This window comes from Thunnus thynnus, chromosome 19 (genome assembly GCF_963924715.1).
Source record: "Thunnus thynnus chromosome 19, fThuThy2.1, whole genome shotgun sequence".
NCBI classification, from domain to species: Eukaryota; Metazoa; Chordata; class Actinopteri; order Scombriformes; family Scombridae; genus Thunnus; species Thunnus thynnus.
Window position 1 is genome coordinate 9,067,044 of NC_089535.1, and position 26,434 is coordinate 9,093,477.

At 40.1% G+C, this 26,434-nt stretch overlaps 1 protein-coding gene across 9 annotated transcripts in view; it reads right to left on the reverse strand.

Annotated features, from left to right (window-relative positions):
- Positions 1–26,072, reverse strand: part of LOC137171244 (disabled homolog 2-interacting protein-like) — a 149,323-nt gene extending 123,251 nt beyond the window's left edge. For 4 of the 9 annotated variants that reach the window (XM_067575127.1, XM_067575132.1, XM_067575126.1 and 1 more), the window contains exons 1-3: positions 25,873–25,978; positions 21,194–21,318; positions 14,337–14,466 (exon numbers count right to left, since the gene is read on the reverse strand). In XM_067575127.1, coding sequence (XP_067431228.1) covers positions 14,337–14,466; positions 21,194–21,318; positions 25,873–25,909 — 292 coding nt within the window. In that variant the 5' untranslated portion in view covers positions 25,910–25,978. The other 5 variants (XM_067575136.1, XM_067575135.1, XM_067575130.1 and 2 more) reach the window with 4 other exon arrangements.
- Between the last annotated feature and the right edge of the window lie 362 nt (positions 26,073–26,434).

The window sequence follows — 26,434 nt, forward strand, 5'->3', positions numbered from 1 at the left end:
CCTTGGCCAGACATTTGTCAAGCAAGGCATTTGTCCACAGAAGTGACAGCAGACCCTCCCTCCCTCCATCCTCCTCCTCCTCCTCCTCTTCACACCAGTTAACTTCTGGCTCCTTCAACTTCAACTTTTCCCCTTCCTCCTCCTCCTCTTTTCTTCTCACCACATCTAGTCACACTTACTGTAAGCCTTTAGGCTGTGTGTTGAGAAAATATCATGATGATCTTTCTTTGCACTGAAACTGTTAAACTGTTTGTTTTTATTCAAATTCAGCTTATTGTTATTCATCAGCACAGTTTCTTCCTTATTGTCAAAACGTGTGATTTCATGTGTCAGGAAAAAAAATAACAGGACGGCAAAAAAAATTCAGCTTTTATTATCAATTCATCTGCCAATTATTCTCTTGATTGATCAATTATTCATTCGGTTTATTAAATATTTAAATACATTGTGAAAAAGCGGTGCGAACATGTGCGCATACAATATGTATGATACACAGAACACAAGGATGAATTAGTATTTACATTTATTTAAGCCTTTAATAGACCGTTTAGCTCAAATGTGTGTAGAAGGTGACTGACGTGACAAATATCGTGGTGACAGGTTTCCTTTATTGAGCTGATTCATCTATAATTAGGGTAATTATAATTATAGCAACACAGCATTAACAGAGCCAACAGGTTAGAATAAACTGATGACAGACGGCTCCGTGTTTCCTCCACTCCGCGCGTTTAGCGACCTTCCAAAACCAAAAATGGAAACAGCCATGTTTCCAAACATATCCAGTAAATGTGAAACGATACAAATTGTTCTGGTGCAGAAGCAGCCTGTGACATTGTTGAAGATGAGATAAATATGTTGATCTATTACCTTCATGTGTTTCTTGCTTCTGAGGCATCCAGCGCTATAAACCTCTCCGGTTAAACATCTTATTGTGAGTTTAAACAGATAAGTTATTTGACACGGTTTGGCGTGTGGTTAGACCTTTTTTCTTTTGTTTAAGACTGACCAGATCACTTTCAAATAGCGGGCTTAAGTCAGTGTTTTTGATGAAAAGTGGAGTCACAAGCTAGCTGAGTACAGAAATAAGTAAGACGAATGGCAACAGGTATTTGCAGGTGGTCTTTACAGGGGTCTACTGTATGTTAGCTGATCTGATTAAATAATGACAGTGAATGACTAAAACTTAACAGAGAAATACTTTGAACACAACCTCCCAGCTGCATGATATTCTTGACACATATTCTTGAAACATTTTTTTTAAGTATTGTGACTTAAAAAGTGAAGCATGTGGTGGTAAAACAGTGTTCTAGAGCAAACTGAGGTTGGATCACTGAGACGAGAACGCTTGTTTAGGGCTTCAACAAACAATTACAAGAAAAAAAAAATGCTGAAAAAGAGGAAGTGACAGTAAAAACGGGAGAGATAGAGACCCGAAGGCTGAGGTGACATAGTGAGTGAGTACTTTGGTATGTGGGCTATAGAGTTACAGAGGGACAAAAAAGTGCAAGCCCTGAAGTCCACTTGTCCTATAGACGACTCTGACACGCCTCTCCTTTTATCTCGCTCTCTGTTTGTCTCCCTTTCCAAGTAATCCTTCACCCCCTGTCACTCTTGTTTATTTTTCTAAGTCTATCTGTGTGTGTTTATGTCTAAGGATGTGTGAAAAGTTAAGAACATGAATACTTTGTATGAAGACTATATTTAAACCAGTGTGTGTGTGTTTTGTATATGTGTTGATTTTTGTGTATGTAATGTGTACTGGAGGTAAAAAATCTAATTCTCAGGGGTAAAAGTGGCAGTGTTCTTTAAAAAGATATCCATCCAGAAACAGCAGATATGTTAAGAGAACAGCAACAATGGAAAAATAGACAGGATATACAGAGGAGATGAAAAAAAAAAAGAGAGCCGTATACCAGCAGCGAGCAGAAAGTTAAAGGAAGGGAAAGATCGGGATCATCCGTGACAAACAAGAAACAAACAGTCTGTCTAATGTGCATCTATAGTATCCTAATCATCTGCACCGAGAAGTCATTCTGACTTCCCGTCCTCTGTTGAGTGCTTAAAAAAAAAATGTTCAAAATATTTGTGCTGAGGCACAATAAAGAAAATGACACTGCTCTCCTCAGAAAGCTGAGTCAGAGAAAAATTAACACATAAAACAGTCAAACTACATCAATTCAAATCAGAGTGTCTGGCTCGTGATTCGTCTCTGCAGCTGTCTCTCGCCAGTAAAAGCAGAGAGAGAGAGAGAAAAAAAAAAAGAAGTAATGTGTATTTCAGTTGAAGGAAGAGTTGGATATAGGACAGTCAGGAATGCCAACATCTGCCATTTTGAGGACAAAGGCACTTGTGTGCGGCACGTGGGGTCAGGCCGCTACCATGCCTACCATGCCAGCAAGTGCTTTTTGTGGAAGGATTCCAAAGGGAATTCAACTTATAAAAGGGGGCTATAGCTGGGTCACCGTGGTGGGCCGGCGGTCTGACATGCCTATCATGCAACTGACTGGCTTGTTCACAGGTAGGGCTCCAAATATGTCACACATACACACCCAAAAAGCTATCCTAACGCCACTACTACTGCTTCTACTTCACTCAGATTGCTGTTCTGCACTTAAAACTGCAAGCAAATAGATAAAAAGCAGTAGATTGAGGTGTTGCTGCCTCTTTTGTGCATGTTTTCACTGATTGAACAACTGAAGTTACAATTATTTGTTGGATTGTAACAGACTGTGTCATTGATGTCTTGTCAAAACCTTATTTTGGTCTACATTTGAGAAAATCTTTTGTACAGTACACACAAGAACATGAATTTTTGTCAGTATAACCTCACGATCGTGGCTTTAGCATGACTTAAAAACATTGCAGATAGAATAGACGACACTAGAAATCAAACTTCTTAAAAGTTTTATGTTGCTGCTTTTCCAAAGCTCTTATTTAAGGCTCAAATTACAGCGTTTTCCCATCAGTGTTGGTACTGGACTAAATACCCTGGTGGATCATTGTAGATCTGTAACTGGGTAAACAACATAAACAATGAGGGAGGATAAACAAAAACGCTGATTAAAATCAGTTTATCTTGCGTTTCTAGCATCCCGATTTGATTAGAATCTCCCAGGAAAAGGCTTAAGTCTGCGAATATTCATGCTCGCTCTGACTTAACTGGTTTCCTTTCACATCCTAGTAATTATTTTCCAACTCTTTTTCTTCACCTCATTCTCTTCTCCCAGCTCTCACCCTCCCTGGCACTCTCACTGCTCAGTGTGGGACCGGCGCATTTACGTAAGATTTACAGAGACGTGAAAAGCACATTCCCAACATAAATTTGTTTGTGAGTGTGTAACAAGCTCATGGCTGTGCTGGCTCGGTTTCTGCCCCCTCGCAGTCACTTCGATTTAGACACACATAACACACTTCCAGCAGCGATACATACCACGGACACACACTGACACATGAACACGCTAGCGCCCACGCACCTCGAGCCCGCTAACACGCTTAACATCTACGTTAACATACGGCGAAGCCACGGTTTACGTTCGTACCCGCAGTCTAATTTTCCATAAATCTCTATAGTTTCATATACTCATGCACTGCTTTTCTCTGTTTCTTGTCCTTCCCTCCCTTCATCCGTCCTCTCCCCACCCTTCTTCTCCTCCTCCTCCTCCCCTTCCTTGGCAGCGCTCTGTTGACTGACAGTCTCCCATCAGGGAGGCTTTCTGACAAATGGGGCCAAATGGAGTCGTGCCACTGTTGCTGCTGGCCGCGAGTCAGCTCTCTGAGGTTATTGCTTAGCTCTGCTCTTACAGTGTTATTTATATCCACCATCACCAGACTAGTTTTAAGTGTTTGATGAACTTTTCATGTGTCATCTCCCGTGTGGACCTTACAGCTGTGGATCTTTTTGGATAGCGATCTGCAAGGTTTTATTACACTTCTATACAGTATATTCAGGTGTGTGGGAAAATGCTGATTTTTTTTTTTTTTTTTTTTCTTTTTAATACGACTGAATTCTTGCCAAGATTTCAAATTGTCACAATAAAACTGTCAAAGTGCAAGTCAATAATCAGCTGGTCAGTAGCTATGTATGAGGTTAGAGGAGACAATAATGATGCATTTTTATATTTGATTAATTGTTTCGGTCATTTTAAAGCAAAAATGTCAAACATTCCCCAGTTTCAGTCACTCATTTGTGAGGATTTGATAGTTTTCTTAGTCTGATATGATAATAAACTGAACATCTTTAGAGTTTGGACTGTTGGTTGAACAAACTGAAGACGCCACCTTGAACTGGTCAAACCGGTCAAACACAAGCAGTTATTCAAACTTGTTGTACTTTTAGGATTAGGGATAAAAAAATAAAATGTTTGATGCTACTGATAATCATGTAGTCTGAAAAGAGCCCGATAAAGAGAGTCTGGGAAAGAAGGAGGTAGAGAACGAGCGAGAGAAACTACACTGAAATTCTAATCTATTTGCAAATTGCTTCATTGTGGTTATGTACTATAACAGAAAAGAAAAAAAAACACAACATCACATTCAGCGGATTGCTACTCTGGAGACAGACATCTTTGTGGTGATTCGCCGTCTTCACAACATCCATCACAATCACACAACAGTAAATTATGAAGAAAAGCATGATGACTTCAGACTCATCTATATTTACTTTGTGTGTTTGTTTCACCACATACAAAAAAAAAAAAAAAAGTCTCAAACCGAGTCACTTGTAATCTGTGATCAGTGTGATTTGATTCGTCTTTGGGAGAGGCAAACACAATTGCGGTTCCCGAGTTTTGGTTCCCAAGTGTAGGTCTTGAGGCTCCTTGGTCTCTGGGACAATTTAGCCAAGAAGCAAACTGTATTAGAGACTCAGTTGCATTCTGACATGTCCCAGTATACTCATTCATTCTTCTGAAACGATCACTAGGCTTTTAAAGTCACAGGACAAGCTGATCATAAAGAGACGGCTCTAAATATCAGTGTGAAAGTACCCCAAAATTCACTGAGGCTACATCAGGACCTGATTGTTCAAGCCACATTTGCACATAGTAAGGTATGCAATTATCCAAATATGTAGTGTAGTAAGAGCACGAATACGTCCTTGACCTCCATGAAGGACCACCTAGTCAAGTTTGTAGTAAATTTACCACATACAGCTCAACAAAGCTAGCAAACATAGACCAATCATGAGGTGAGTTGTCATCTTCTCTCTCTGTGTTGCTCTTCATCATCATGGCTCTTTTGTTCCCGGCTTTTCCTTTCTCATTTTGAGGTTTTTTGGTGAAGTACCATCCATTATGCAAATAGCCACAGCCAACGTGTGTGATGTGAGAATTTTCTTTTTTTCTCTCTCTCTTCAGAAACATCCACAGTTTTCCCTACAGATAAAGTCAAATATGAACATGAAAGCAAAGTCCCATCTCAAGCAGCCACTCCGGATACGTTGGAGAAGGATTTGAAATCCAGAGGTGAAATGCAATCGGTCTCAGACAATCTGAACGCGTGCCCTGAGAGCGACAAAGGTTTCTCTAATGAGCTTATGGTTCAGTACCGACGAGAAGGTGGGAAAACCAATGAGTAAGACATGCATAAATTAAGGTAATGCATGCCGCAAGACATAGCATGTTATTTAAAACTAGTCTTGACATTCTTTTCCAGCCCAACTGATCCAGTGACACTTGCCTTAACCTCTGGAGGTGCATGACAAGTGGCGTGCCTCTTTATCTTTACATGATCACTTACTGTAAATGCTGTATGTATGTAGAGCTGTATGTTGGGAGTCTTCAGAAAAAGAGTGACTATGTGGAACATTATGTTAAACCAAATGACAGCATGAGAGAGATAAAAGAATCGGCCCCAAAATAATAGTTATTCATACAAATTTTACATTCTGTATCTCAGTTACTACAGATGGGATGTTTATTTTGTTTAAATAAATAAAAGTCTTTACAGCAGCGATTTAAATGTACTTTCAACGGTTCCAAAAGGCAGACAAGCTATGGCATTTAAAACTTTTAAAGCTGCAATTATCTATATCTTGAATATCAGCACTGAATAAAACAACATGTAAAGGATCACTCATCACTTGTCATCAGCCAATTCAGCAACTCTATGAGACATTTAGCCTCTTTTGGTGCATTGTTTTGGTTTCACAGCCTTCACATTTATTGGGCAGCTATTTCCAGCAAAAAAGTTCTGATAAGCTTTACACTTCCTGTCCAGGAGCACATGACAGACAGATACAGTTAGTGACTACCTGATGAAAAAAGTCAGATATCTGCTACATTTAAAACCTACTTTTGTGGAGAGAGTTGGTGTGGACCAAATTCTGCAGCTAAAAATATGAGAGTGAATATTGGACTCACGTTAATGAGGTGCCAGAAACATGACTCCAAATGAATACGCTGATATATGAATACACTTCTTGGAATGTGTTTGCTGACATGCTAAAAGAATTGTTTGACATTTTGGGGAAATATGCACATTCACTGTCTTCCTGAGAGTTAAACGAGAAGATCAATACCACTCTAATGTAAGCAAGACATACATATATATATATAGAGAGAGAGAGTCAGGACTCAATAAGCCTAGCTTAGCATAAAGACTGGATGCAGGGAGAAAACAGCTAGCCTGGGTCTGTACAATTAAAAATTAAAGTATAAAAACAATTAAAGTTAAAAAATCTGACTAGCAGCACTTTGTTTAATCCGTACACAAACATAAATATAAAAACGACAAGCTTCACAGAGAGTTTCTTGTTGTAACTAAGCAATATTATGTAAGCTAATCTCCCGCTAGCTCAAGTTTAACACAGATATGAGAGCGCTATCCATCTTGTCATCTAACTCTTGGCATGAAAGTGAATAAAATGATTCCACAAAATGTCAAACTACTCCTTTAACTGTGTCAGCTACTATGTTTTCCTGTTTCATAATGAAGCCCATTGACTGACTGCTTGACATTTATTTCATCCCTAACCCTCTCCTTACTATAATCATAACTCCTATCCCAGACCAGTCCAACCCCTAACCCCAAAACCGAGTCAGTGAAACGCTGAAAAAGCCTTTTAAAGACGTTTGAACCGACCAGCATGACCTCACTTTGACAAAATGTCTTTCCACTTTAAAACTTAAGATTTATTCTCCAAAAGCTGTAAGTAAATGAACACAAACATGTTTACAACTGGACATCAGACAGACTAAACATGTCTTCATCTGCGTCTAAATCCTTTAGACAACACTCATCTGCCAAGGCTGTTCCCTCGCAGGGGCGAAGAAAGCTTTGTACACCAGAATGAACTTGACTTAACCATGAGGCCTGGCGCGAGATAGTCTTCCCTCTGTTAAAACTAGATTAAAACTTACAAGCTGACAGCCCTGTTCCTAAATTTACACACCCTGTACCACCCAGCACCGGAGTCTGACTAGATTTTAGCACATGACAACACAAGCAAGAATAAATCTTTTATTAAAAGCTGAACATTCTTCAAGACAAAAGCCCTGCAGCACTTTCACCCACAAGACCACAGTTTCATCTGGATAAAATCTGGGAATTTCAAAAGTGTAGTCAGAAACCCTAATTCACTTCAAAATGGAAAAATGAAAGAAAAGCTGCTTGTTTTGTTTTTTTTGTGTTTTTTTTTTTTCACAAAAGATGCTTTATAGCAAAAGAGAAGAAATCCTCAAAAGGTTTAATCCCGCTATCTAATGAAAGTTCTGTCTGACACAAGTACAAACACACACACACACTTGCAAAAAAAAAAAAAAAAAATGTCCCTGTGTTTTCTCCTCCAGTACATGAGCAGGCATTCAACCTTTCCTCAACTAGGACAAAAACACGCAGACCTATTTACATGTCAATGAAGGCCATGGATAAGGACTTTTTTTATGCCTCTCCCTTTTTACTTCCTCCCTCAAACTTCCTCTCATCTCTGTGAGCTTCTATGAACTAGTAGATGTTCTCATTTGAACGCATGTTAAAGGGATGGGCTCTTGTAAAAAAAAAAAGAAAATACTTTCGGTTTAGGTTTTAGTTGGATTCTCAGTTGATTCCTGACAAAACTAGTGGGTGCACACTCCAGACTTGTGTAATAAAACAGAATATTATAAGCATCAACATGCTTATTGGGTTAATAACATTGACAAAATGCTATTATTTGAGTGATTCAAGTGTCAGTGATCCTCTGCTTTCTGTGGATAGAAACAGGACATAGCTATCATTTACAGTGCCTGTGCTACCATAGTCAGCTAGATGCAGATCAGCACCTACTTCATATGCAAAATACACAAAGCAATGTGTAATATATGCCAAAAACATGCATATAGAAATGCATCTCTACCACCAGCTATTCTGCTCTTAGATTTGTTCCGAATAACAGCGATGATGTCTGTGTATATGCATCTGTTTGTGTGAGAGAGAGTGAAAATTGATGCCTGCCAGGCTTAGGAAGCATGAACTCTTCCTGAGGGCTTGCAAGCCTGAGGTGAGAGTGTAATGGGAAGATATCAGATTGTTGCCTTTTCTGCTCTCACTTTTCTATTTATATTGAACCTCAGAAGGGATCTTCAGAGGCTGCGTGCAATCGGGAAAGACTGTCTGCTTGGTTTGAGTATGAAGTTTGCATGGAGTGATCATTCTATGCTGGGAGACTTTTACTGTGAAGGTGAGAATAAAAGCTCAGTGTTCTCACTTATTTCGGTTAGATTATTAACAGAGGGGTTTTTTCCTGCGTCTCAGGAGATGGATAAAAACGGTGAAGTTTTGTTTTTACCAAGTTTTCTTTCCCTTTTCTTTGTCTCTCCTTCTCTGTCATGGCAGACGGCCCAGCGCATAAAGCAATGTGGCTTAGACGCTGGCGAGGAGAAACTACGGTCTCTTGGAAATATGTTCTCTGTTGACTCATTCTGTTAACCACATTCTTCATCAGCAGCAGCACAGCATAGTCCTTCCCGTCAGCCATGAAGACAAAACATCGTCTTTTCTGGCCCAGTTAATAATACACCATTTTTTTTTCTGCCTTTTAACTATCTAGTTTAGGCTATAACATTTGGAGCAGTGGAGAAAAAAAAAAAAAAAAAAAAAAAAGCCAGCGGAAAATGAAGGGGAAGAGAAAGAGTGAGCACTCTCACTGGCCTACAGTGCAGTCTACATCCCCCTGGATTTATTTGTGTACATAACTCTTTTCTCTTTTCTGTCTCTCCCCTTCTCTTTCCCTCTGTCTCCCACTTTCATTCTTTCGTGCTGCTCTGTGTCTCTCACACAAACACCCACATGCGGCAACCACTACACAGCATTACAAATAGAAGGATTCACATAACCATCAAATTATCTTTTTTTTTTTTTTCTTCTTTTTTTAAACAGAAATGGTACACCCACGGCCGTCACATATGCCACAGTTAATTATTCCATTCAAAGAGCGAGAAAAGAGCTTCCTGTTCTACAAAGCTTCCACCGACACAGCCAAAAAAAAAAAAGTGAAGACCAGGCGAATCCCGGAGAGGTAACACAGCATCAACATCATTCCACGTACGGTTTTGAACTTTCTTAGCTACGTCGAAGCCAAAAAACTCTATAACCCGGTTATAGTAAGGATGAAAATTCAGCACTCTTTAGCAGGATGTTGATTTCATCACATTGACATGTAACACCCCTCACTCCTTGACCCCCCTGACCCAACAGAACAGACTGAAGTCCTATTCATCTGACCACAGAGGCCCTAGTCAACAGCTTAAGAGCCAAACGGAGAGCATAGTTGTAGTAGCGAGCTAACAGGAAAACCATGTGACCTAACTCTCTTGTTCGCCAACATGCTCTTCAACTTTTTCCACAGTATCGCTCTCCTTTCTCATCTTTTCCTCCCTACAAAAAAAAAAAAAAATCTCACTCACCATGCTGTGCCTCTGGATGGGTGCTGGTGTCGGGGTCCATGTTAAATTCACAGTGTGATGAGCGCCCGGATCAACACGCCCATATCCTGAGGCAAAGTTGACTCTGTGACTGAACTGCAATATTGAAACTACTTCTACAACCGCCTGTTTTTATCTCCTCCGCCGCTTTTTTCCGCCGCCGATGTCGTCTCTCTTCTCTCTCTTGCTGTTCTCTCTCTCTCTCTCTCTCTCCAGTCAGAGCTGCTGCTGGCTCTGGTCTGGCCCCTGCAGCCTGCCAGCTCAGCTCAGGCTTCTACCGCTGTGTTACATCTGTCTGACTGAGCCTCTCTCTGGAGAGTGGGGAAAGAGAGAGAGCGAGAGAGAGAGTATAGCGGAGCACTGAATGGGAGGGAGGAGAGAGAGAGAGAGAGAGAGAGAGACGGACAGAGAGAAAGAGAGAGAGAGAGAGAAGCAGTTTCCATGTTGTGGCGGTGGAGAGGGGGAGAGAGAGAGAGAGAGAGAGAGAGAGAGATATGGGTGGAGGAGGTTGTGGCGGTGCTATGGCTGAATGTTTCCACTTTGATCAATTTTACACTCTCAGCATTTTTTTTTTTTTTCCCCCATCATAAAGAGATGAGATTAGTCTGGAAAGTTGATGTTTTCAGTTTTGAAAATTGCCAGAAGAATTGAGGAAACTTATCTAGCGCTGCTGCCCGGATGAAAATGAGTGTTAACAATGAGTGCGGCTGTCACAGTGCTGGTTTTAAATGGCACATGCCGCTTATTCTTGACTTGAATGGACAGCTTGTGTGGAAAGTTAATGAAATACCATATGTACCAACAACATGGCAAAACGACACAACGACTAGTATGTGTTTAACGTAGCTCGTCGTGGCTGGATCCTAATGAAAAAGGTATTATAAACACTTGAGAGCTGTGAAAAGTTCAGTAATTTTACAACTCCATCCTCCACAGCAACTCCCTGTTACTGCTTCATTATCAACTGACGGGGGGATACCATACCTCAATTGCCACCTGCACTCCATTAAAGTGCCCTCCCCCCCCTTCCCCCCCTTTCAACCACTGAACACAGCCAAATGGAGCCCAGCCAACATTTACTTTGAAAAACATTTTATCACAACTATCTAAGGTCTTTCATAAGATACATCTCTGCGTATCTGAGATGTTTTGAGTTCAAGACATTGATAAGAGAAAAAAAACTCCCATTATTTAGTGGTGTGCTGGCTGCAGCCACTGGCACGAAATCAACAAATAGCATTCAGGCTAATGATAGCTAATTGTAATTATAAACTCTAAGGAGAGAGATGGAGGAAAGCTTCATTAAATTAAACATCACAGGGAATGCTAAGATACCTAAAACACATATAAGACAGTATTTGGGCCACAAGGTATGTACAAATCATTCTTTCATCATCCAGCCTTTGGTCAGTCATCCAGTATTTAATCCTATCTAAAGTGTTACAGCTTCAGTGAAAATATTTATGGAGAAGTAAAAAGTAGAAAATAGGGCAGCGTATGCCCCAGTATCTTTAAAGAACCAAGAGTTCAGAACTTTTCCGAAAACTGCAACCAGAAAAACAAACTTTTTACCTCAGTAAAATTAAGTTTAGTTGTTCTGGTGGGAGCATAACGGCGCTCTCCGTCTCTCTCTCTCGCGCGTTTGTGCCAAAACCTCGACGGGTTCAAAAGAACAGAGGAGGCAGCCGCTCGCTATTCAGTCGGAGGATGAGATGAGATGAGAGCGCTCTCTGATTTGTTGTGGATTCCTATTCATCTTAGCGTAGTTTTTATTCATCACGCTGCTTGTTTAGTGCCTGTGCCACGCAAGGACAAGAGCAGGTGGGGCCGATGCATAATTTAGTAAAACATAGACTAGAGTGTTTGTAGTGGTGTGATTATTTGAAAGCCGTACAGGTGCACACACAAACAAACACACACACACACACGTGCACAAATGCAACTTTCATAGGTTAGACAGAGAAGAGGGGACTGAAGCATGATTTCCTGTTTTGCTTTTCAGGGAAAAAATGACCAACAGCTCTTCTGTCAATATGATATTCAAAGAGGCAGAAACCTGTTTTTGTTCATGAGAAATATTAATTTACCAATAATCACAGTAAGTGAGTTTTAATGAAGCTCTAGCAGTAGAATTGATGAATTTACATAAAGTTAAGTTAAGATTGTTTTTGCCTCTGGTGTTTCTGTGTTCAGTCAATGCTGCTTCTCATTTGTAATTGTTATTTTTCATCTTTGGTGACCGCTGGATTCAAATCTAAATGCAACTGCAGTCAGGTGATTAAAGTAAAAAGTTTGCTGTGAAATATAAATTTGACAGAATACCTCAAAAGGTGACAAAACGGCTTGAAATTTGTGTTTAAACGGCTGACATAATAACAGCCACGACCGTAATATATTAATATATTGTAATATATTCTAGCTTGACTATGGAGATCTGAATCAGCAGCTCAGAAATTATCTTACATAATCATCGTGGAAAAGTTTCAGAATGTCACTGGCAGAGTTGCAAAGGTACCCTGTAATTAGTGATCTAGCTGGCAGACTGTGTTTATTCTTTTAGCCTCTGTCTCCTCTCAGATAAACAAAAATCAACCTAATCATACAGATCCAGTATGATGTTTTCTCATCATCATCATCTCATCACTTGTATCGGTGAATATAAATCGCAAAAAAGGGGATGCAGGTATGTCAAAACTCTCCCCCTGCTTTTTGATGTTGTATATATGTGTGATTTAGTTCTGCAGCCCCTGTATCATTCTAAAGGCGAATATGTGCTATGCAGAGAATGCCGGGTAAACAGCCATAACTTTGAAGAGACAGAAGGACGTCTCTGCTTGTCTCATTATACCCTCATCATACCATCGACGAGAAAGAAACTTCACTCGGGAGATAAAGAGTGTGAGAGAAGGAGACAAGTGTCCAAAACAAAGCACAAGAAAGAAGAAAACTGGAGGCCTGCCAGGCGTTTGAGCTGCACATACACAGTCAAATGAAGAAAAAAAAAGGGAAAGAAGGGTGTGTCGAGAAACATCTAACACATAATGCTGTAACTAAAAGAACAAACTTGAGGAATAAATACGTTTCTTTATGTTAACTAAGGGATAAAGAATTTGTAAAAGTTTTAAAGAGCCACTTCTATTCTTGTTGTTAACAGAGAATTAAACGGCTCCCTCTACTGATCAAGGTGTGGTAAACCTGCAGATATCACTGTATAACAATCCAGCCCCAGATTCACTGACTCACTTATTATTTAATCAGACGGATGTGGAAAAACTGTGTGACAATTCCCGAGCATAGAGTGTCAGCAAAAAGCACAATACTGTTCCCAGCACTACAACCACAATAGTAAACACACAAGAATCTCGGTTGAAATTGCTTACACAACATTGCCAAGTATTATACAGTCTTTGTGCTGTCAAGTAACACTGTCACAGGGATATAGAGGGTAACATCACCTCAGGGAATTACTAAACTTAATAAAACCTAAACTTAATGTACTGTACAGAATACAGGGTGTAAATAAAATAATGTAATGACATCATGAAAAAGCACTTAAACTAATTAACCGCTGAACTCACTGATTTAAAGGTGGGTCATATTAGGTTACATGCCAGCTAACAACCCAGCAACAGCAACTGAGGGCTACAGATGCTTTAATGCCAAACCTGAGCGCCACCTAGTGTCGTATTTCCGCTACTCCTGTGTGTTCATCCTCATAAAAAACACATCCACAGACTCCACCGGTTTGAGCAGCTCCAGTCCTTGTAGTGGCACATCCAGGAAGTGATGGCATTACATTGTCAACGGAAGTGTCACGTTACACCTTGCACGTTTTGTGCAATGTGACGATTTATGTGCAGGTGACACATTGTGTAGTTTGGATACACAAAACATTTTTTCAGTGGTTGTCTTGAGTAGTACTGTGCGGTACAATGAAGCTGCAAGCTCTCCATCTAGTGGATATGAGGTAGAAAAAAAAAAAAAAGTCTCAGCAATTTTTAAATACTCAGCCAGGCATGTGAGCAATGCAAGGCTTACAAGCAGACATAAGTGTTGTGGTTGTATCACTGAGGAGCAGAGAAAGGTGCTTCTCTTAAGACATGTTGCCCGTTTGACCTTTGCACAGCACGACTATCTGCATATGAGAGCTTCTGTTTGACTTTAAGACATTATTTAGTGGCATTGGACAGAGGATTGTGGATAAAAATGTCCCAAACCAGAGCTAAGCCAGAAAAACTTCTCAGTCTCCACAGTCATTAATTATATTATATGTATAACCATGTTGAACAAGTGTTTAATATTTGATTTCTAGGTTATTAGTCATTCTAATTTAATTAAATGGCTTCAAGAAAGCAATTCAAGTATTTCCAGTGTATGAGAGAGAGTGTGTGTGTGTGTGTCTTGATTACTGCAGAGGTGTGTCCTCAGGCTACTCACCGCTCTCAGTGGACAGCTGGCTGTGGAACTCTGGAAACTGGGTTTCCACTGGAACACTTATGGTGCGTCGCAGAAGATGGACCTTGCATGACGCAGAGCGCCTCTCCTGCAAAAACAAGGAACGCATCCGCTGAGAAAGAAAGAGAAAAAGTGGAGACAGAAACACAGAGCGAGAAATTCAAGACGGATAAAAAGGGCTGAATAAACGGAACAAACGGCACAGATACAGAGTAGACACACGATGTTTGTAGCGTAAAGAAGAGGAATGAAAGCTAACGGGAAGAAAAATGGTGCCTGTAAGAAATGTATGAAAAGCACATACAATAGTCACTGAGGCTCCTTATCTATGTTGTTGTGGTTATTATGGTCACCGTGTTTAATGCTGTGTCAGGCCAACAAGGCACAATAGGCTGTTGAGCTCCTGATAAATGAGGAGTCATTGGATAAAACAGAACAGGCATTAGCAGCGCATCAGTCTATGTCAGCCCATATCTTCCTATAGCTTGCATACCAAATGTTTGGCTCTGAAAGATTAAATAGACAAAGAAAAGAGGATGACCATGGTGAGAAAGTGGTGAGTCAAAAGAGAAAAGGGGGGAAAAGGGCCTGCTGTCCTCCAAGAGGAGTGATAATGGCTTATCAAACATCCTCACACCTCTCAACTCAATGCAGCACTTTGTCTCCTTTTCTCTGTCCCTTTCTTTCTGTGTCCGTCTGTTTATCTCCCCGTCTCTCTCTCTCTCTTTCTCTCTCCAATCCTCTCTGCAGGTCACCTCTTTACTCGCCTCCGGAGACTCGAGTTTAAGAACAGCTCTCACTGACACCGTCTCTGACGTAAAGACAATTTCTTGTGATCTGAGCCGTAATGACTAAGCAATATGAGCTGTAATTTGAGTCTCACTACTCACTGCAACAATTTGTAGTGTCTGGGATTTATGGAACAGTACTGTAAGGGACAGGGTCTTGGGCAGGGAGTGGAGTATAATTTGTGGCTTTGTTATAATAATTAATCATTTAATAACCCATTAATTCACACACTTGCAGTATTCAATTATTCATTTGTCATACTCAGTGAATTAGTGGTAATTTATTAGACGGGTGGGTATAACCTACACTTAGATGTCTAAAATATTAATGGAGAGAAGGAAGAATATTTAAAAAAAAAAAAAAAAAAAAGGTACAGTCACTAATTAAAAGTAATCATTTTAGTAAATGTGTACTTATGTTGCTCATCACTGGTCTTAATCTGAAATAAATCATTCCAGTCTGCCAGTTCTAAGTTAAAGCAGCCTGTATTTTAGCATATTTCACTGCACTTTGTTAACTGATGTTAGGCTTGTGACAGTAAGGCCGACTATGATCCGGTGAATGAAAAGTACACTGAATGAATCTGGAATTACAGAAATGCAGTATGACGAACGGTAATCATCCACTGCTAAAGAACTTATTTGCAGGAGCTCTTGAGTGAGGTAGAAGCTGCTCAGGGAACGACCATTTTACTGCACATTCACTGGGTGGCCATGTGGTGCCACTGTATGTATAAAAAGTGTTTCCGTCTTAGTGCAGGAAACAGTCTCTGGATAATGGGAAAAACATGTTTAAAATACAGCATTCTGATAAGATAAGAAACTCTCTAATTGTCATTGAAAGGGTTAACTGAGGAAAAACACTACAAATGGTAAACAGTGACGTATCTCTTACGTCTCTTTTAATTCAGTTAAGATAACTGCTTTTACCATGCGTGTAAGCACTGATTCTAATTACAACAGAAACGCAAACTGTACAGCCTGCTTGAATGAAGACTTTATTGAAACACTGGTGCAGCCACTTTAAGTATTCTCATATTCAGCAGGAACTTTTGACTGTTGACTCTAGCATAAACAAAACTAGGTCAAAACCTAGTATATATGGCTGGACTGTGTATGAAACACTTGGGGGGGGGGGGCTTTTAATTTGAAACAACAGTTACAGGAAGTGGCGACACGTGGCAACCGAGCCCCCCAGGAAACACACCAGGCTTTGACTGAAGCCAATTCGACATAGTTCGACTCCTGAGTACAAACTTCTGAGGACGGGAGGATGCAGTACTGTCATTCTGCAATTATAACAGCAGCGTACTTGCTGACAGCAGCAGCTGAGCTTCAACACAACTACATGACTGTACTGTGACAAAATCATCTCAAAGCTCAACAAACAGCTCACAAAAAATAACCTCATTGACAGAGATGCAGTAAATTATGTTATTCAGTCTATAATGTAGCTATAATAAAAATCCAAACTGTTCTGTAGCTTAATAAAATAAGATGGAATTTAATATAGACTGATCTGTTCATTTTAATACAGTTATATTTATTGAAATGTGATGATATCTGTACATATAGAGCCCCAGAGGCAGAGCTTCACTTTACATTCAAACTAATGTGGCAGCTACAATTGTTAGATTTCATCTGTTAGACCGACATTTTTCTTCCAAAAGGAATTATATCATATATCAAAATGACATTAGAGCCAGCAGTATATTACCAAAGAGTCGCACAGACCGGTTCATCAGATCATGTTCTCCCCGGGATGACGACCGACGTTGACCAGCTGGTCTGACCCGGCCAGGGGGATCCTCACATCTCCAAAATCGTCGGACCAATTTTGCAAATAGGTGTTATTTGGATAAATTGACCACATATTGGGAATCTAAATGTAATATTCAAACTTAATAAAGTGACATATTAATTACAACAGCTTTTAGCCTGGCTTAAAATCTCCACCATCACTGCTGGTTGGTGTGAAATGCATTCTGGGTTACTTGGTTGTCCAAAGCTCTGGCCGCCTTCAGCCGACCAATGGTGTAACTTCATCACTCAGTCATTCAGTCAGTCAGACACAGTTGCGTTTATAGGGCCGGCCCTGCTGTTGCTGTCCAGCCAAAAGACTAATTTGTGTCTAATCATTAGTACAACTTTTAAAATATAGATGAGAGTGAGAAATAAATTAACCTTGATCACTACTTTTACACACAGTGGTCTTTGTGGGCCCGAGGAACGATCGAAGGATTCCCAACAAGCTGAAGGTGAAAATGAGAAAAGTCTAAACCCCTCCGGAATCACACTCTTCTTTCAGTTTTATTACCTTCGTATTGAACCCCTCAAGAAATGTGACTCACTTGCTGAATGTTGAGATTGTTATCTCCTTGCATGCAGTTTTGCATTCACTCCCTGTACTCCTCCCTTTTGTCTGTCTTTGTGTTTGTAGAAGCATCATTTGTCTTACGAATAGGGAAGTGTCACGTTGGCTGTACAAATGGCCGAGGATCAAACCGCCTCCGGCAAACAGAGCCACAATCATTTATTAATTACACATACTATTGACAAATGACAATAAAAGCATCAGCTCTTTTTAGTGATACTGCTCCAATTCTGTTTTCTCATTGTCTCAGAGTACAAGATAACCATGAGTGTAAGGAGGAAAAATAGAAACCGGCATGGATGAAGAAAAAAATGGATGAAGTGGAGAGTAAAAGAAAACAAACAAAAAAAACCAAACAAACAAAAACTCAAGATATTAAAAGAGAATAATACAAAAAGGGATAACAGAAAAGCTGAAACAAGTTAGTTTCCCTGAGGCAAAAACTCTTTCACTGCCATCAATCAATCAAAACATTTGTACAGGCATTCTGAAAGTCTTCTCTTTCTCTCCTTTTCAAACTTTATAGTTTTGTTGACTCTAGCTTTTGCTCACGGTGGTAATGAATGGAGGATCTCAATGTTTGTATGCTAATTATAAAGCTTGCAGTTGGCTGACTTAGTTTAGCATAAAGACTGGAAACAAACAGCTAGCCCGTCTCTGTCCAAATGTAACAGCATCTGCCAACCAGCACCTCTAGAGTGCACTATTTAACACATTATATCTTGTTTGTTCAACTTATACAAAAACCAAAGTGTATAATAACAAATCGCCATTTAACAGGGGTTATGTGCCGGACTATTTCTCGGTTGGGACTAGTAACTTCCTGGAATCTCCGATGGTTGCTGGGCAACTGGTCCTAACCGAGAAATAGGGATTAAACACACAAGCTTCATATATCAAAGCTAACGGGCGACTTCCAACTACTCTCAGTTTTTAATTTGTGGCTAAATCTGAATTATTTAAGTATATTTCACAATGGCACAATTGTTCTTAGACGTGTTGCATTATGTATTGTATGCTTGGAGATACATTGCATCACAAGGATAAAAGGAACAAATGGGTTTTCCTCAGAGGAAGATAGAGGCTTCTCCTGAATCGTTTTCTATTACTGTACCTCTGACTATAGATGATGCCACAATTGCAAACACGGAGGATATACAGTGGTAACTATAGCGACTGAATGAGTCTGTGCAATATTTTTGTTGTCAACTTCGAATCAAATCAGTAATTTTCTTGAAATAACTGAAAACCTGATAATGCCATGACATGTCCGTCAGAAGTGCGGCTAAAAGTTTGACCTCGACAGTGTGATTGCCTTTTCACAACACTTAATGCTCTTCACTCATTCCTCTACACCTTGTTTAGCTGTCTAAGCCATGTTACCGCACCATCATCTAGCAAGCCATTATAAGACAGCGTTGTTGTTTTGACCTACAGTTTGCTGACATCCCAGAAATGCAGCAGTGTTAGAGATGACCTTTCAGAGTGTGGGTCTCTAGATGGATGCCTTTAGATTTAAAAGCTGTTGTTCTTTGTTGCTGTGAAACAAAAAGCACTGTAGTGGAAAGGCTACCACTGGGTCGATTCAAATAATTCCTCACTGCGATTATTGCTCTATTTCAACAAAGCATAACTTGGTCATTGTGGACAAAGAAAAACCCAAACCACACTTTTCTCACATTGTTCCAGCAGGCAAATCCAGTAATAATGCACTGTATGTGTGCTCTGGGACTTTGAAACAGAACCCCATGTTTGGGTACCAGTCTACCCACATAATGGTTCTCAGATAGTGGCATCAGTTGAAGTTGATGCACCTTGGGACCTTGGGAGACCCTGGGAGAACTTTTTCCATACAAATTCATTCATATTCAAAAATCACATATTGAGCCAGTAGGTCCAGTATACAGTAGGGATATAACGATTCATCTTTTTCTTTCCTGATACCAATTCCAATACCTCAACTCAGGGTATGTGCTGATTTCCAATCCAATATCTCTCCAATAGCTCTCTTTTTTTCCCCCAAAATACAGTATAAAATATTTATACCCGATTGCATGGCACTGATTGTAATCTGATGTAAGGTACCATGAGACCAGGGACTGCTGTTTATAGTGATACTGTCAAACAAACTGCATTTATTGGGGATTGATTACATCTGACAAGCGCTGATACTGATCCAGCATGTGCGAACAGTCCAATATACTGTATACAGGTGTAATACAAAGATATTTTGTGAAAGAGTTTTTTTGTTGCTCATGAGTGATGGATTTGGTCAGGCTCAGCCATAAACAAACACTAATGTGCATGAGTTTTTGGCACCCACAGCAGACGGTGCTTTCGGCAGTGAGCAGCTCTCACTACAATAAATGGGCTCAGGTTAAAGTGGGACAGAGGTATGCCACTGTAGAAACTACAGGAACTGACAAAACTCCATGCAGTAATAAAAACCACAAAAGGTATAAACTGTCTAAACTGTACACTAACAGGAGAGTGAGGGAGATGTCAGTCATGATATTTTTCAGCATAGATGAATAATTGGCCATGTTCAACAATAATTCTTAAACATTTACAAAATGCACATTTTTTCTCAATAAAATGTGTTTTTTTTTAACAAACTGCGTAAGCTTGTAACCCCAAATAAAGTTGGTATTTGAACAAAAGATTAAATGAGCACAAGTAAACAGAACCTTCATCCAAAATTGACTTCCACTAACATCTGTCCTCCAGGCGAAATGGGTGAAAACACCAGTGTGCGACGTGGGGCTTTAAATATACGCTCACACGAAGCTGTAAAACAAGAACAGGATACTGCACATTGAGCAATGTAATTTAGATTAACCTGCTGACTCCGGACTTGTTCTTAACAGGACTTCTAATCTCACAGAAACTTGTATAATCCGGCGTGACATTAATCAAAACAATGGAGGCAAAGAGAGCCAGACTCAGCTTGCTCTGCATAATCTGGCTACTGGTCTCCGCTGTGGGATGAATTATTAACAAAGTGAGGCAATGGGAGGCCACAACACAGCAACAGTGGAAAGGAGAAAAGAGGGCGATATGAGGTGTAAGTGTTAATGAATGGTGTTGATGTTCAAGTATCAGACTTGTCCACATGGTGCACCTGCCTAGGCTGTGTAAATAAGCCATATTTCAAATGTGATTAAAACCATAGCCTTTCCACTTAGTCTAAATTAAATGTTTCACTGACAAAGTGACACATTGCAGTCATCAACAACAGACTTCTTCTCTTCTTTCAGCTGTTTCCAATAGGGGTCGCCACATCAATCCCTGTTTCCGTCTCTTCCTGTCCTCTGCGTCTTCCTCTGTCGCACCAACCATGTCCATGTCGCATGTCTTCCCTCACCGTATCCATAAACCTCCTTGTTCTTTTCCTCTTGCCTGGCAGCTACATCTTCATCATCCTTCTCCCAATATAACCAATATCTCCCCTCTGCACACGTCTCTTTTCTCCAAACCGTCCAACCTGACCTTTCCCTCTAATATACTCATCCCTAATCCTGTCCGTCCTCGTCGCTCCCAATAAAAATTCTCGAAATGAACTGCACGACTTTAAGAATGTGTTATAAAATGTAGCGGAGAAACGGACAGACAAGAAAGACAGTGGTGACACAGAGGGACATGACAGACTACTAGAGATTGTACAGTCTGCTCCTCACCACCTCCTCTTCATTCAGAAGCAGCATCTGACAGTCAGCGACCACACAGTACTTTGGATTCCTCATGGTTCGCTCTTCATAGGAGTGTCCGCGTGACACCCAGTGTCGCGACGGACACCGCGCATCTAGAGAGGACAAGGAGAAGAAACACAGTGACAAAAAAATATCAGTTTTGAAGGCAGAGGAAGAAAAGGGAAGAAAAAGGTTTCTGGAAAAAAATTAAATATTAGTTCGTACACTTGATAATGGAGTGGAATGGAGAGTCACAGTTTCAATAGTGGTGTCCTAAAAAACCCTTGAAATGAGGGATTAGTAGGCAGAAAATCAGCGGACAATTAGGATTCCTGTTTAATGCGCCTTTCATCCGTGTAAAAAGAGATTTGCTTTTCAACTTGTGCAAATAAATGTTTTTCTCTGTGAATGAAAAAAACTCTTTTCTTAATTAGAAATAGCACTCGAGAGACAATGAATACCACATGCTCTCCACTTCTCTCCTTCTCTCTCTCTCTCTCCACCTTTTCACTTCAATCGTTCTGTGGATGTCAGGTGAAGAAAGGATAAATATGAAACAACTGAGACAGGCATAAATTGGATTCTCCTGCATCTCCGAATAATGAGGTGACATAAATCTCAGGAAAGCAATACATATGCTTTTTTCACATGCGATCCATCAACTCTCACACCTGGGGTTACTGTTACGGAGACGCTGTGACTACATCAATCAACGTAGGACTTAATCTAAGAATTTCATTACAAATCTGTTTTGTGAAACAAACCCTTATCAGAGTCTGAGCTTGACACTCTGACACTGCATACAGTAAGAAAATATGTATCTGATGGCTAAACTCAAACAGCCAGCAGACACAGAGTGCAAAACTTTTTTGTCCACCTGCAGAATGGCGAGTGATGTTCAAATTTTACCAGCCACTCAACAGATTACCATTGTTTCTTTTTTTGGCTGGTGAGTGAAGCAAATCTACCAGACACTTGCATATTTTTACCAGCATTTGGCTGGTGACTGGTGCTAATTTGTTGCCCTGAAGAGAAACAAAGAAAACGGCTTCTGGTAGGAATCAAAAGGTGTGGGTAGACATCCAAAAAAACTTTAAAACAGGTGCTGTACCAAAGAAACAATGTACAAAAGAAAGAAAGAAAGAAAAAAGAAGAACACACTGTGTGCAGACTTTCCTCTTTCTTCTGGTAGGAATCAAACATCCACTACAACGTTCCTATGAAGATCTAGATCACCTGTTGGTGCATCTCTTGCGAGTTGTGTGTGGTTCAGAAAGAGGCTTCTGAGTGGAGTATGTGGGTCAGAGTGTGCTGTTGTGCTGCTCTGGCTGCCATGAGGGTAACTCCATGCAGAGGAGAAGAGATGCACTGCACGATGCTGCAGTGTGTTTCATCATGTGATATACAACATACTAAATGTGTATATAGCCATACTTGAACAGCCACTGAGAAGGCACTTACATAAGGTTGTTTTCAAAGTGTTTGTTCGTCCGGTAGCGACTTTGAAACTGGATGTTTTCATCTCCTTTCATGGAAATGTAATAGTAGGAAATAGAATATGGAACGTATCAAATATCAGCGTGGTTCCCGAGACTCTTCAGTCATGCAGAGTTACAGAGTGAATTTTCAGTTCACTGAGACATTTATTATTTAGACATTGAGACTGAGAGTTTTTTTGTCTTCCATTTTTTAAGTTATCTCACTGACAATACTGTGGAACTGCACTGGACATGAGTGTGTCTAATGCACATAAAGCACACATGAAGTTTAGCCTTGCCGTAAGCCTGTCAGTTTTGTCTCTTTGATCATTTTCTCTTAGCGACTGCTTCGTATCTCAGGTAGCCTCCTCACCGTGCCATTAAAGACTAAGTCACATTCGCATTAATGCACATACACACATGCGGGGGGGCAGAGGGACAGAGTACACCCTACTGCATACGGCATCTGTCTGATCAGCTTACAGTCACGCTGTGGACAGGGGCAGGTCAAGTACACAGAGTTTTCCATTTAGCACAGACTCTTTAGAGGCAGGTTTTTTAATCCTGGTGTTGATTAAATTATGCAATTCAGAATCAGTTCTACAAGCTTTAGACTTATGGGAGAGAGACAGTCAAGAGAGACAAGAGACAGAAATGAAAGAAGTCTTTGCTTGGTAGCTTCATTTCCTTCGACGAGGCAAAAGGGGCGACACTCATAGCTCATTTCTCTGAGTCTTTTACCCTCGTATATAACAGCAAATATATTCAGCATATACTACAAAAGTAAGTAAGGACAAAAATAAAAGAAATCCCTGGTAAGAACAACTCAGGTTTACCAATGCACTAAATTTCTCTGTTTAAATGACCTTCTCAGCAGATCTTTGACAGAACTCATTGACTCCGGTTGACAGACAGACCCAAGGATGACTTGCTGATGTGATATAAATTATATGGATTTTTTTTCATGGCCTTGCTGCTGGTTTATTGATCAGGCTTATGACAGGTACACATTCTGTTGCCGATCGATATTTTGCAGGCACTGCTCTCTGAGGTCGTAGGCTAGGTGAATATATACAAATTGTGTTTTTTTCCCCCCAGAGCAACATATTGTACTGTAGTCATTTTCCCTAACTGTGAGACTTAATGAGGCAAGACTAACTCCATGATCAGAGCTACAGTAATTTGATTAAAAAATGAGTAGTATGTTCAACCCTCTGTTTGGCTACATAACATAATGAGGATGATGCTTATTTTGTTAAAACAATATTTGAGGCCTGTGGTAATTATGAAAACAGATTAATTAGTCAGTTCGTAGGCGTTCATTCATACTGTTGTCCATTTATGAAATATATTCACTGCACAATAAATGGCATTAGAACAAGCCAGTTACTTCCTAAGAAGTCTGACTTTATGATTTGCTTTATTCTTAGATCCCTCCACACATGTTTTAAGACATATAAAAATGCAATGCATTGAACAATAATTTGTGTCTGGTCTGGTTTTTCCACAAAAAAGACCAATTATTTCCTCATTAAAGTTCTTAAAAATGGCATGAGCTCATTTTTCCTCCATAAAATTCAGATTTAAGGTGAGTATTGAGAAACTTTCCTCCTTCGGCAGATGAATGTGAAAACACACACGGTGTATATATTGTTCTGAATAGTCAAACATCCAACTGAAGGAACAAGAAGAAAAACACATTTTTGAGTCAACTTTCAAACTAATTAAATGTTTTCTGGGGCTTTATGCAGCATCAGTGACATCTGTGACGGATGACTAATGAAAACTCAAATATCACAGATGCTCTAGAAAGCATTTCATTGGTTTTAGGTTGACCCATTGTTGCTAACTTTGGAGCTAACCCCCTTCACTTTTCCAGCACTTGGGGAAACAACAGACTTGACTTTTTAGCGTTTATTAACTGTTACACTGGAGTCTGTACTGTACATTTACTGCCAGACTGACAATTTACTTCTAACCTTTTCCTCTGTTCCGCTCACATCCACCGTCACTTTCCTGCCGCTCACTCTTTCCCACCCGCTACGCAAACATACTATGCAATGCCGTATTCCTTGACGGAGTTACGTTACCAATAGTTTCCCACGCAACGACACAGAGGTTGACTCACGTACCGGAACAACGGCCATGGATCCATGACAACGCCGCACAGAGACTCCCAAACGCTATTGATTTCCGAATGAATGGATATTTGGTGTTATTTTTGACATTAAAAACTATTTTTTGGCCTGGCGGGAGTTCTTGTTGTTATAATTTTAGGAGATACACTGATTTAGTAAACGTTCAGTACGTTCAGTAAACGCTTGGTACACGTTAAGCAGCAACTCCATTAGGTTGGGCGAGTTCAAAGGTCTGAAAACAACAGGGGTGTTTTGAATACACCCGTTTTCACAAGTAATTTGTTGTCTGTCCCTCCCGCTGCAGGAAATAATGGATTAATCCTGGAAGGCTGTTGATTATGAAAGTAACACGGCAATTATTCGACCAATGAGAATTTGGTCGGACGAGAGCATATCGACCAACTAATCGACCAGTCGACCAGGAGACTACAGCCCTATTAGATACAACAACTACAATTGGAAATAAATAATCAGAAGTAATCAATTTAGGGCTGCAATTAACATTTATTTTCAGTTTCAATTAATCTGCAGATTATTTGCTTGATTAATTGATAAATTTTCTGTGAATAGTTTAAAAAATACAATTTACCTTTGCCTAGAGCTAGGGCTGGCCGATATGGACAAAATCAAATATCACAATATTTTTGACCAATACCTCTATATTGACATTGCGACAATATTGTAAGGATGATCTTGGTGCTTTCATAAAATATTTACACAATGAGATTTTTGATAAATAATCATCTGTAATGTGGATATCATGACTAAGTGGGTAATAATAATACAAATAGTCAGAACAGTCTGGTAAGTTCAGAAATCACATCACTGGTGTGGCTAACGTTAATAAACACCAATACATTGCCAAATGCAGTCTATGTAAATAACGGTTACTGCACTCACATCACAGAAAACAAAAGCAAAATTGGCTTGCCCAGACAACTAGCTTAATTTAGCAAATTAGCTGACTCCTTTCCCTAAGCCCTGCTGAGCATAAAATATAGAACCCCACATTAATATGACACGTATTTTAAGTTCATATACACTTTCTTACCTGCAAACAGAGCAATAGGATAAACGAACAATGTCATAGCAGCTCTTCATTCTCCTAACGGTGCTAAATTCAGACATGTTTTAAGACTGTATAAAAATATGGACGTTGTTACCGTGACGTCACCCGTTGGTTCCTGAAGAGCGGTTTTGAAGCTCAAAGTGAGCCGCTCCGGCCGTCGCCATCTTGGCAGTACGTGACGCTGCCTAACTCCCAGCCAATCAAAAATGGGTAAAGAGGCGGGCCGAATGGCTGAAACAAGCCACCTAACGGCTGGCGGACCTGTCACTCAAAGCAGCCCTGTCCTTCATTATGCATAACTTTACGGCTACATAAAATTTAAACGGGTGAGTTTTAAAAAAATTCACCCCCGTACAGTTGTCATGAAAGGGGAAATTAGCTATAGAGACCAAAACCATTTTTGTACCAGGCTGTAAACACGTTTATTTCTGCTGTAAAGTTGGGTATTTTAACATGGGGGTCTATGGGAATTGACTCGCTTTTGGAGCCAGCCTCAAGTGGCCATTCAAGGAACTGCAGTTTTTGGCACTTCCGCATTGGCTTC